The sequence below is a fragment of the Phaseolus vulgaris genome, chromosome 5 (assembly GCF_051622355.1).
Source record: "Phaseolus vulgaris cultivar YP4 chromosome 5, ASM5162235v1, whole genome shotgun sequence".
Taxonomy (NCBI): Eukaryota; Viridiplantae; Streptophyta; class Magnoliopsida; order Fabales; family Fabaceae; genus Phaseolus; species Phaseolus vulgaris.
This window is the reverse complement of record NC_143502.1, coordinates 29314282-29323783: the sequence shown is the minus strand read 5'-3', so window position 1 is coordinate 29323783 and position 9502 is coordinate 29314282. Positions and strand designations below refer to the sequence as shown.

The 9502-nt window shown below is 29.4% G+C and overlaps 2 protein-coding genes across 9 annotated transcripts; one reads left to right on the top strand and one right to left on the bottom strand.

Moving 5' to 3' along the window:
* Nucleotides 1-1075: 1075 nt before the first annotated feature.
* On the bottom strand, nt 1076-1942 carry CRR41 (potassium/sodium hyperpolarization-activated cyclic nucleotide-gated channel protein). Its single transcript, XM_068643778.2, has one exon. The coding sequence runs from the start codon at nt 1827-1829 to the stop codon at nt 1191-1193; it is 639 nt and encodes a 212-aa protein (XP_068499879.1). The 5' UTR covers nt 1830-1942; the 3' UTR covers nt 1076-1190.
* A 3100-nt stretch (nt 1943-5042) lies between these two features.
* LOC137835318 (polycomb group protein FIE1) lies at nt 5043-9332 on the top strand. Of its 8 annotated transcripts, none has more exons than XM_068643776.1 (13): nt 5043-5406; nt 5494-5559; nt 5684-5806; nt 6422-6502; nt 6577-6669; nt 6798-6873; nt 7357-7436; nt 7512-7583; nt 8041-8100; nt 8198-8294; nt 8480-8543; nt 8810-8869; nt 8966-9332. In XM_068643776.1, exons 1-13 carry the CDS (start codon nt 5209-5211, stop codon nt 9033-9035), a joined length of 1140 nt encoding a protein of 379 aa, XP_068499877.1. In that variant the 5' UTR covers nt 5043-5208; the 3' UTR covers nt 9036-9332. The 8 variants fall into 8 exon arrangements, 6 of the variants coding, with proteins under 6 accessions (XP_068499877.1, XP_068499878.1, XP_090158899.1 ...); XM_090302772.1 differs by having other exon boundaries at nt 5151-5406; nt 5722-5806; XR_016521188.1 differs by lacking the exon at nt 6798-6873 and having other exon boundaries at nt 5046-5406.
* The last annotated feature ends 170 nt before the right edge of the window (nt 9333-9502 follow it).

The following is a 9502-nucleotide window of genomic DNA, read 5'->3' as shown; positions in this document are numbered from 1 at the left end:
TTTAAATTTGTGTAGAACAACAATATCGGCGTTGTTCGAGTAGGAGAAATTCAATTTTTTTTTAACCTGATGACCAGTCTGGAAATCACATCATCACTAGGCATCTTTACTGGGAAATTTCAGTTTACTATATACTAATTAGACATTTACAATTTTTTTAGTTTTGAAATAAATACTTATTTGTCTTTTATTTTTACTAAAATAAAATTTATTCTCTTTGTAATTTTTAAATAGATTCACTTATCTCATGTTTTTAATAAAAGAATATTTACTTTTCATAGACGTTTTTAATAAAGTATATCCATATATTTTATTTTACTTATATTTTTTAATTTTTTTATAGAAGATTATTTAATTTAAGTTATAATCAATATGGTATTTTTTGTACAAAATAAGAGAAGTAAATAATATTTTTTTAAGAAAATATATGATATATAAGTATAATTTATTAAGAGTAAAAAATATGAATGTCTATTTTAAAATTAAAATTATAAGTATTATTCATCATAATATATGTTAGGTAGGAGCAATTTTTCCTGTTTATTTAGTTACTCATGTAAATATACTACAGCTAATAAAAAGAAAGGAATTAGGCTTTGATTCATAATTAAAATTTGTTAATAAGGAAGACCAAACCTTTATACCTGTTATGAAGATTTATTTTTTTCTTTAACATACATAAGCAAATGTTAGTGACAATAAAGGATAAATTAAAAATACACAAATTTTTTAGTGATGAATTTTTAAATAATTTTTCTTAGAAGTGACACCTTAGAGTTAAAAGACATCTCTTAAGTAACACAATGCCATTCAAACCACACAAATAGTAAATAGCATGTCTCTGAAGTTCAACGAAACATTAAATTAGGGTGTAGGGTTTAAATTAGCGACAATCATGATAAAATACTTATTCAAGTTAACTTTTACATGTTTTATTTCTGTATTAAGATATTAATTACTAATCCAGAATTAATTTTGAAATGAAATTACTCTAATTAATTCTTACAAAGAATTAAAATTTGTACTAAAATTTGCTTGTAATATAATTTAAAAATCATTTTTAAACAAAAATCAATTTAGTAATCCAAATGTCACAGAATATGACATTGTGTATATATCAGTTGTTTCAAGTTCTTCAGCACTATGACATTGTGTATCTGTCCAATGTGACAGAATCCCCATGAAAGAGTTCAAAAGGAATAAGCAACAAGTATGGCTTGCCTGCACCTTGCCTTGGCCAGCTCAAGCCTCTCTCCCAATGTCTCTTCCTTGACAGCAGCCTTCACCATAGCCAAATCCATCTCCATCAACTTCAACACTCTAAACAGTTCTGTCACCATTCTCTCCTCCACTTTCCCTTCATCCATCAGAACCTCTGCCTCTTCTCTTGCTCTCTCAGCCACAATTTCCCCCACCTTTGCCAGCAGTTCTGTTGATCCAAACTCCTTCTCCATGAGGGTCTCTAGCTTCTCCAAGAAGTCAGCTATGACATACCCTACTGGCACCTCTTGGTTTATTTCTTTGGTCCTCTTCCATCCAATTTCAAAGTTTGGAGGCTCAGGCTGCACAAGTTTCTTTCCCCTTCTCTCCCTCACTATCTCTGACCTCCTTCTCTTCTCAATGGGAAAAGACTCTTCACTGTTCACTGTGCTGAAGGTAGGGTCTGGGGTTAGAAACTCACCCTCAGGAGGAGTGGACTCCAGAGATGTGCATCTAATGGAAAAGTTCTTTCTGGGTTGACTGTGAATGGAATACTCTGATGGATTTGATGTTTTATGTGAGTAGATGTGAAGATGAAGAGAAGGATATGTGAACATTGTGGAAGCCATGCCAATTTGGAAAGAAGAATGAAGATAAGGCTTGGACTATGGTTGGTTTGGTGTGTATACACAAAAATCAATCACTTTTCAGATAACAACACAGTTGAAGTTACTGTCCAATAAGCAAATGATATCTAGAAATATCCAATGAGGAAGAAGTCTAAGTGTAAAATCCAAAACAACTGTTATAATGTGTAGAAGGATTGAATCCTACTATCAAAATTGTTGGAATTTACACTGTGTAAAAAAACTAATATGTTGATTACAAAATTTATTAACACATCAGTGAGAAATAAACTTTTATAAATCTATTTTTTTAAAAAAAAAAATTAAACTTTCAATGAAATTATAATATTTATTTCTAGATTTAAAAAATTTAAAATGTAATTCTTTACTCTTTTTTTTTAGATATATAAGTATTTTTTATGAAATTATAATGTTATATAATACTTATTTAAAAGCGTAAGAAAATACTATTAATACTTATTTTATATTATAGTAAAAATTATGTTATATAAATACTGGTATATTATATTAAATTAAAATTGATGAAATAATTACATCCAAATGATATTAGTAACAATAATATTTTTACTGTTATTGGTATTAATAAGTATATTTTAATTCATTAATTAATATAATTTTTATTTTTAAAAAAAAATTACTAAGTTAGACATCATTAATAATTTTTTTAATTTTTAATATTTTTAACTATAATATATAAAGATCATAAATTAAAAAAAATGATGCTTTATTTATTTATAAAATTCAATATAGTTTTGGTATTTTTAAATGGTTCAAATTGCACACATGTGAATTTCATATCTTTAATTATTTTAATGGGCTAAACCCACAATAACTTTTTTATTAATTTAAGTGAAATTAAGAAGTTTATTATTTTATTAGTGAAAACTTTTGTTATGTAAGTTGCTGAAGGAAAATGAAGATTAAGATATTTATGGTTGATGTTGTATTAATCTTTATTAGCCTAGAGAGGTCCAAAGAGAAAGTGATTTAGGTAAATTTGGTAGGGTTGATTTAGGCTAATGTATTTAGGGTTAAGTTGATTAGGGTTGAGGTGAATGTGATAGTATTTAGGGACGAGTTGATTAGGCAAATAGTAATTAGAGTGTTAAAGATTCATGTTTTTTTTTTTTTTTTTTTTTTTTTTTTTTTTTTTGGGTATTTTGGTTCGAAATGGTTTTATTTTTATTATGTTCAAATGGATAGGTTTTAATTTAAGTCTTACCATCAAAATGGTAATTAAGTTGTGTGAAATATTGGAAAAGATTAAAAAAAATATTTAAAATAATTTTTATTATTAATAAATAGTTTTAAATTTGATATTTAATTAGTTATAAGTTTAGTAGAAATGTTAAAAAAAATGTAAAAGTAATTCTCAAATTAGTGCAAAACAATAGGTAAAGGAGGTGACTACTCTTGTGTTTTTAATTTTTAAAAGACTTCTTATTTATTTAAAAAAAAAATAGTCACATATTGTAAGTTTCTTGTGAGTTTTTTCTTTTAAATAAAGGAGAGGATGTTAAAAAAAAATATAAAAGTCATTCTTAATTTAGTACAAAACAATACATAACGAGGTGACTACTTGTGTGCTTTTATTTTTTTAAAAAAATTCTTATTTATTTAAAAAATTATTGTAATATTTGAATAGAGCAGAGGATGTTAAAAAAAATATAAAAGTCATTCTCAATTTAGTATAAAACAATAGGTAACCAGATGACTACTAATGTGTTTTTATTTTTTTTAAAGACTTCTTATTTATTTAAATAATTTATTGAAAAAAAAATAGTTATTACAGATATATTTAAAGTTTTTTGGGATTTTTTTTTTAATGCCACAAAGATAGGAAAGTCATTATAATGCATGTGATTCAATGCATTTGACCAACTTCTTTCTTTTTAAAACATAAAACAATATAATTGTGTTGTTGAAATCAATATAAACACATGTTATGTATTATGATTGATGTGAGTTGCTTTCATTAGTTTTGGCTAACATCTTTTACTTTCATGCTAAAGACACACATTTTGATAGTTCTTTTGTCAAAGAGATTATACTTTTATTTTCTTGTCCATTCCAAAGAGCTTATGAATCCATTTTAAAAATAAGTATATTAAAGATTAACAAATAAAATTCATAGCAATTACTTTGTCTCTTAGTATAGTATAGAGTATGTAAGTATCTTAGCTTACATTTGCACAACAATAAATTATTATAAATATAACATTAGATGAGGTGATTAGTGTAAAATTATAATTTTATGACCACTTATTATGATAATTATAATATTAAGTAAGACATTGATATAATTGTAAATAGAAAGCAATATAGTAAATACTTAGTGTGTTGACTCAACAATATTTGACATACTAAATGATTTGATATAGTAATTTTTTTTTTAATTTTAAATCACTTCCTAATTTACGTGTTAACCAATATCTAATTACTTATAAAAAAATAAAAAAGAATTAGGTAAGTTAGAAATTAAAGAAGAGTTTATTTTGTTAATGCAAAATGACTAATAACAATGATGAAAATTAACATTACTAATCGAGGAGGTACAAAATATTTGATAGAGACATTTTAAAATTCAAGTAAAGAAGTTTATTTAACACCTTATTTGCATCACTAAACATGTAATTTTTAAATGAGGAATGATGTATGAATATTATGTAATGAAACACAAGTGCATAATCACATTCACCATTGTTGATTCATGGAATGATCTAATATAGAATTAACTCAAATGACTTATAGTAAATTTGAGTTCAAATTTTATTGATAATTTTTTTTTTTGAATATGTAGATTTTGGGTGATCCATCTCCATTGGAAGATAATGTATTAGTCATTCAAGAATGATGAACATAATATTTTATAGTATTTTTCATCTTGTAAATTCATGTTATTGTATTTATGACAACTTATATTTGTTTATCCTTTTATAATTGTTAGGATTATGATCTTTTGCATAGAAAATTATTTATTCATGTACTTAAATATATCTTTACTAATGGTAAAAGTATAATAAATAACTTTTATTTTAACTATAAAGACCATATATAAATCTATCCAAAATTTACAACAATGTCTGACGTCAAGTTCAGACAGACTGACACGCGTCTGTGAAATAACCCCATTTAAGTATGATAAAAGTTAAGAAGACTTAAAGACATAAATTTCTAAGTTTCTTAAGATGAGTCGGGTTGAGTTAAGTTTAAGATGAGTCGGGTTGAGTTGAGTTGAGCCATGATCCGATAACCCGAAAAATTATCTATTTATTTAAATTTTAGTGTGAGAAATTGAAAATTATGCACTTTCTTTCTTTGTGTGAAACCCTAAGAGAGAGAATACAGAAAAATAAAAAAGATGGTGGCAGGGGATAAAAGGGGCAAAACATTTGGCTTAGGGTGTGAGCCTGTGGTGGGATCGTTGGCTCCGGCGAAGAAGAGGGAATACAGAGTCACCAATCGCCTCCAAGAGGGGAAACGCCCTATATACGCTGTCGTTTTCAACTTCCTTGACTCTCGTTACCTCAACGTTTTCGTCACTGTTGGTGGCAACAGGGTACACCCTCTAAACTTTTCTTCACTACCCTTTTTCATTTTATCTCGAAAGTTTCAATCTTTAATGTTTTTTCTTCTTCATTCTTAGATTACTGTTTATCAATGCCTTGAAGGAGGGGTTATTGCTGTTTTACAGTCTTATGTGGACGAGGATGTAAGTGAACAGTGACTTTTCAGTCTCTTCTTTCTCTAACTTTGTTTTTTGTTAAGGCTTCAGTTGTACATGCATGCATGTGTACAGAAATTTGTTTCAACTTTTGTATTTTTATGTGGACCAGAAGGATGAGTCTTTTTACACTGTGGGGTGGGCATGCAGTGATGATGGGAGTCCATTTATTGTGGCTGGAGGGAGCAAGGGGATAGTCCGAGTCATTGATGCTGGCCGTGAGAAGATATACAGGGTATTTTGGTTACAGTAATGAACTCGTGATAAACTGCTTGAGGCTTATGAACATGTGATTATAACTTTTAAATTTCGGTGGCATTTGTAAGAGATTATATGCAGCTTATGTGGGTTTATTTTATGATATAAGCATTCAAGGTGGTCTTTGATTAATGGTAGCTGTGTTTACTTTTAATTTTTATGGTTAAATTTATCTAAATAGCTGGCAGCATTTTTCTGAATTTTGTTTTCATAGAAATTTTTTTTGGTGTCCTTGTTGAAGTTTAGTTTGAGCTTATTAAAGTGGTTCATGTCTTTACTAATCATTCTTTTTAGCTTATTTTAAGAAGCTTAACAGAAAAGTGGTTCACAATCAAGTTCATGGATAAGCTTTTTATTGTTGAACCAGTGCTTAAGTTGTTTAGCTTGATGCGCCTTAAGTTCTTACTGAATCAATGCTTAATTAAGTTATTTACTCATATGTGCCCTTAGTGTTGATTGTTAGTTTAGAGTTTTGAGGGCAGTACTGCAAGCTAAATGCCTTTGAATGTATTTTTTTTTCCAATAATGTTTAAAATGTATTGGTTGTGTTCTAATCCCTGCTACTACATAACATGACATCTCCTCTCTGCAGAGTTTTGTTGGCCATGGGGACTCTATAAATGAAGTCAGGACTCAAACATTAAAACCATCACTTGTGATATCTGCAAGCAAAGTAATTGGCTTTTCCACATTTTAACTATTTAAGGAATCATGTGTCTTTCATTAATGACATCTAATGTTGATCAGGACGAATCTCTCCGGTTGTGGAATGCTCATACTGGAATATGTATCCTGATATTTGCGGGAGCTGGAGGACACCGTAATGAAATCCTAAGTGTTGTAAGTGTATTCCCCATCTAGTGTATCTCTCCATTTTTCTTGTTTAATTACCTACCAATTCTTAGTGATAATATATAATACTTGGATTTTGGAGATTAGCCCAACTAATTTTATGTTGCTTACTGTAGGACTTTCATCCTTCGGATATATATCGTATTGCTAGTTGTGGCATGGATAATACTGTAAAAATATGGTCTATGAAGGGTAAGATATTTAAAGATGGCAGAGTGAAACATAAACTGAAGTAATGGTTGATACTAGATTGGTAAGAGGGAAGAGTGAAACAATCTTTTCATCAGTTATAACGTAAATGAAGGAATAAGAAAAAAAAAGATCCTTTTTCCACTAGGTGGAGTTGACTGCATGGATCGAATGATACCATTGTTTCAATGTTTTCAGGAAAGCTATTAGTGGTTCCTTGATCTTCCATCTCCTCTGTCTATCCATCTATCCTGTCTTACATATATAATCAATTATTCTTAATGGATTTGATATGCATTTTTTTCGTATCTCTGATATTTGTTTCATGATAACATGCTCCAAGTAACAATTATTTTTGTAATTTGTAAAAAATTCTTGTGCGGAACATTACACCCGTTTCTGTTTACACATTTAGTCAATTAAAATGTACCAACTTTATTATTATCCCTTTCATTTTAATCCATCATGTCCCTTTTGTTTCTGCAGAGTTCTGGACATATGTAGAAAAATCATTCACATGGACAGATCTTCCTTCGAAGTTCCCAACAAAATTTGTCCAACATCCTGTCAGTAACAATTTATTTTTGGTACATATCATTGATCTTTATGTAATTTCTAATTCTTGTGATACCTATTTTCAGGTATACACTGCTTCAGTTCATGTAAATTATGTTGACTGTAATAGGTGGTTGGGCGATTTTATCCTCTCAAAGGTGAGTGATTGTGCAGTATCAGTCTACTCTTCCTGGTGGTAATGAAATGTTTGGTTTGTTTTGGAAATAGTATCAGCTTCACGTATCTTATGTAAAACAATTGCTTCTAATACCATTTTATTAAAACAGTAAATTAATTTTTTTGAAAATTTTTATGGCAAGACTTTGGTGTATATTTTTATGGTATAAATGTTTAACGACTTTCTTTGGTAGACGGGCTGAGGTAGCTTTGCTGAATTTGATGTTTCTACAATTCTCCTTGATGCTCATTTTAAGTGGGAAATAATCTTCATGAAGTTTCTTTGTCTAAAAAAGTTTAATAATTGGGAGACGAGAAGTTATGAAGGTTTTTGAGCAAGTCCTCCATTTTGGGCACTTGACAATTAATCATAGTATCGATTGTTCAATTTGAGTTTTCCTCCTATTCCTTAAGTAATGGATCATTTTACGTTTCCAGAGTGTTGATGATGAAATTATCTTGTGGGAACCTAAAGTGAAGAAAGAAATTACAGGAGTGGTTAGTTATAATAATAATTATTATTATTATCTGTTTTCATAATATGTAAGTTTTAATCAGCTTCAGGTTAATTTTTGTGCTGTGTGTGGATGTTTAGGGTGTAGTTGATGTCCTTCAGAAATACCCCATTCCCGAGTGTGATATCTGGTTCATCAAGTTTTCTTGTGATTTCCATTTCAACATAGCTACAGTAGGTAAGAATGATTGCAATTTTTTTTTTAATTTATCATTTTCTCTAGTATCTACTGCAGCTTAAGTCCTATAGTGACAGTAACTATAGATTATTGCACAATTTGTTCAATACAGATTTCTGACCAATTGAACTTGTGCTTTTGCTGGCAAGTTTGTAATTTCAAGATTTATTTTCTGGGTCTTTCAGGTAACAGGGAAGGCAAGATTTTTGTTTGGGAATTGCAGTCGTGTCCTCCTGTACTTGCTACAAAGTTAGTCTATGAACTGATTGTTTCAAGAACAAAACTTAGAGACAGTTGTTTTGGTGGTTGGTGTCGTTTTCAATCAGAATTAAGTTTTATCTCCACAGTCTGCAAATAAATATTTGCATTAAAAGATTATACAAATTTCTGAGATGAACTTCAATTCTGATTGTAAAACAGTTCAAACATCACTTTAAAAAATTGTACCTAAGTTTTGTTGTTATTTCAGTGGTCTTGTATTCTATAAAATTCTTATACTCAGTCACTTTGTTCAGGTTGTCACATCCTCAATCAAAATCTCCAATCAGGCAGACTGCTACTTCCTTTGATGGAAGGTAATGCTTGATACATTTGATGATGATGATGCTCATATTTTTGATGCAATATTGTTTTAGTTTATAACTGTAGTGTCCTCTCTTGTTATGTTGTAGTACTATATTGAGTTGCTGTGAGGATGGGACAATATGGCGTTGGGATGATGTTTCAAACTCTTCAACCTAACTTGTATTTCATGCAATACCAATCTGACGTGCATGTCAAACATGAGGGCATTTATGTTCATCAGGAACTTGGTTCATTGCTTGTTTGTTTGTTTATTTTGGTTCGATAAGCCTTATAATTTAAAAGGTTCAACTGAGAACTCAGTTAGAACTTTAGAAGTTGTTTAAATAAAGAAAGCCAAACCTTGAGCCATGCTTGTGTTACATGTCGCCGGTTTATATGATTTAGAGAACTGAATAATTAGAGTCCAATGGTTTTTGCCCCGTTAATATTATTTAATCGAAAATATTTTCGAAATGGTTTTGTGTGTGAAGGTCATAATCATCTATCTTCTATTGTGCTAGACGACTTAGAAAGTGAGTTAAATTGTTTTGTAGCTTAGATCTTAAACGTTGGTTATGAGTGGTTTATGCAGTGAGTGGTCAATCATTTTCCTTTTTCGCCGAAGTTGTAGTCATAATTACGAT